The sequence below is a fragment of the Aethalodelphis obliquidens genome, unplaced genomic scaffold (assembly GCF_003676395.1).
Source record: "Aethalodelphis obliquidens isolate GAN/ISIS:26980383/991018 unplaced genomic scaffold, ASM367639v1 scaffold50, whole genome shotgun sequence".
In the NCBI taxonomy this organism is placed as follows: domain Eukaryota; kingdom Metazoa; phylum Chordata; class Mammalia; order Artiodactyla; family Delphinidae; genus Aethalodelphis; species Aethalodelphis obliquidens.
Genome location: NW_020837994.1, coordinates 2,272,930 through 2,275,216, shown reverse-complemented (window position 1 = coordinate 2,275,216; position 2,287 = coordinate 2,272,930). Strand labels below are relative to the sequence as shown.

Below are 2,287 nucleotides of genomic sequence, written 5' to 3'. Positions count from 1 at the left end.
TAAGTGTTGTACCTGTCCCATGACAGCCCTTCAGGTGTTTATGTTCACCCCTCTCGCCCACCAAACAGGACCAGCTTTTTAACCATTGCTCATTAGACAACTCACTATCCTGAGCATCTTAGTTGTGCAATGAAATTCCAGGCACAAAGAAACAGTTAGGATTGAGATCCATGGTTGGAAACAAAAAGATGCACGTTCTAGTTAATGTTTCCCTGGTTGTTCTGGTTTCCAGATATGTACTGATGTTTCCAGTGTCTGTCTGCAAAATAACCAGCCCTGACCCACTATGGAAGCTACCTGTAATGAATCAAAGGACTCCTCACCTGTGTTCTACCTGGTGGGCATCCCCTCTCTACAGGAGTTCCTCTTCCTCCCTGTCTCCTTCATCTTCTTGTCCTTCTACCTGCTTATCCTGGTGGGTAACACCCTGATCCTGGTGGCCGTGGTGGCAGAGCCCAGCCTCCACAAGCCCATGTACTTCTTCCTGATCAACCTCTCAGCCCTGGACATCCTCTCTACTACCACCACTGTCCCCAAGATGCTGTCCCTATTCTTGCTTGGGGACCAGTACCTCAGCTTCTCTGCTTGCTTCCTGCAGATGTACCTATTCCATGGCCTTAACTGCCCTGAAGCCTTCATCCTGGTGGTCGTGGCCTATGACTGCTATGTGGCTATCTGCCGCCCACTGCACTACCTTGTCCTCATGACCCCACAGACCAATGCTGCACTGGCAGCCAGTGCCTGGCTCACTGCCCTCCTTCTGCCCATCCCAGCAGTGCTGCAGACCTTCCACATGGCTTTTGACAACACTGTTCACATCTACCACTGCTTCTGTGACCACTTGGCTGCGGTCCAGGCCTCCTGCTCTGACACCACGCCCCAGACCTTCATGGGCTTCTGCATCGCCATGGTGGTGTCCTTCTCCTGGTGCTTCTTTCCTATGCCCACATCCTGGCCTCAGTGCTTCACGTTAGCTCCCGAGAAGGACGTTCAAAAGCCTTCTCCACCTGCAGCTCCCACCTCCTGGTTGGCACCTACTACTCATCCATTGCCATAGCCTATGTGGCCTACAGGGCTGACCTACCCCTTGACTTCCACATCATGGGCAACGTGGTGCATGCTATTCTCACACCTGTCCTCAACGCTCTCATCTACACGCTGAGGAACAAGGATGTCAAAGCAGCCATCACCAAAATGGCATGTCCCCAGGGCCCAGGGAATTCTGGGACCCTTGATCCTTAGATGCAAGTAATTCAGCTCCCTGGACACCAATGACAGCGCCCAGCACAGAATAAACACAATAAATTTTTTTAAATGAATTAAAGCAACCCAAATTGACTTCATTCAGTTGAGCAGACAGCTAAAACCTGGTCCTCAAATACCGGATCAAGAGGTCTTCCCACTGGTGCTATAGAATGATTGGTTTTCACAGTTTTCATCAGTCATTAATGTGATGAATAAAATTTGATCATCCAATCATTTATATTTAAAGTCTTTACTAGGACTGCTAGAGACAGAAATAAGCCAGACATAGTTGCTGCCCTCAAGGTATCCATAGTTTAACTAGGGAGTCAGACCCAGAGAAATAATATAAGGTGCTAGGACAGAGAGAAGCAAAGGGGGCCGTGGGAGCCACGAAGTTAGCATTTGATTGAATGTTAAAATCTTCTCCTGTAAGTTTTTATATTTTTGGCATTGGTATCACTTGTTTGTTAGCAAATACTCATGTATCAGCAATATAGATGGGTGGGAGGCTGGAAATGATTGCATAAGAAAACCACTAGCTTCTCCAATCAGGAGCGGTAATAAGGTCCATGTTCCCATCCAATGCAATGGATCCATTTTCAGCTTGGATGCCCATTAAAAAGTGATGCTTCCTGCCAAGAACCAGTGGGTGGAAGCTAGAGTGGTTCCACCCACCATTACCCACAGTGACCTATTTGGGGGAATTTGTACTTGCAGTCCTGACGATTCTGGCCTCTGTGGATTAAGCAGTCCGGATTCACCAGGAGACACAGTAAATCTCACTAAGTTTAAAGCTACAGCTTCTGCCTGGTCATTTTAAGCCCACTGTGCAAGCAGATCAGCAGTCAGAAAAAGGAGTTACCATATTTAGAAGGGCAATTGACCGTGATCTTCAGGAGGAAGTAAAGCCACTCTTACATAATGGGGGCTGGGAGGTCAGCATTCAGGCAAGTGAGCATTTCTGGTTTCTGGCTTTAACTCTTAGTGGACAATTAAAGCAACTATAGCTTGATGAGGCAGAGTAACCAGGGGCTCCGAACTG

General features: G+C 47.9%; 1 protein-coding gene across 1 annotated transcript; it reads left to right on the top strand.

The window, feature by feature from the left end:
* Positions 1-286: 286 nt before the first annotated feature.
* Positions 287-1,242, top strand: LOC113607713 (olfactory receptor 2AT4-like). The gene is given in 2 exon segments (XM_027083266.1): positions 287-920; positions 923-1,242. Coding segments are annotated over 2 exon segments (954 nt in total).
* The last annotated feature ends 1,045 nt before the right edge of the window (positions 1,243-2,287 follow it).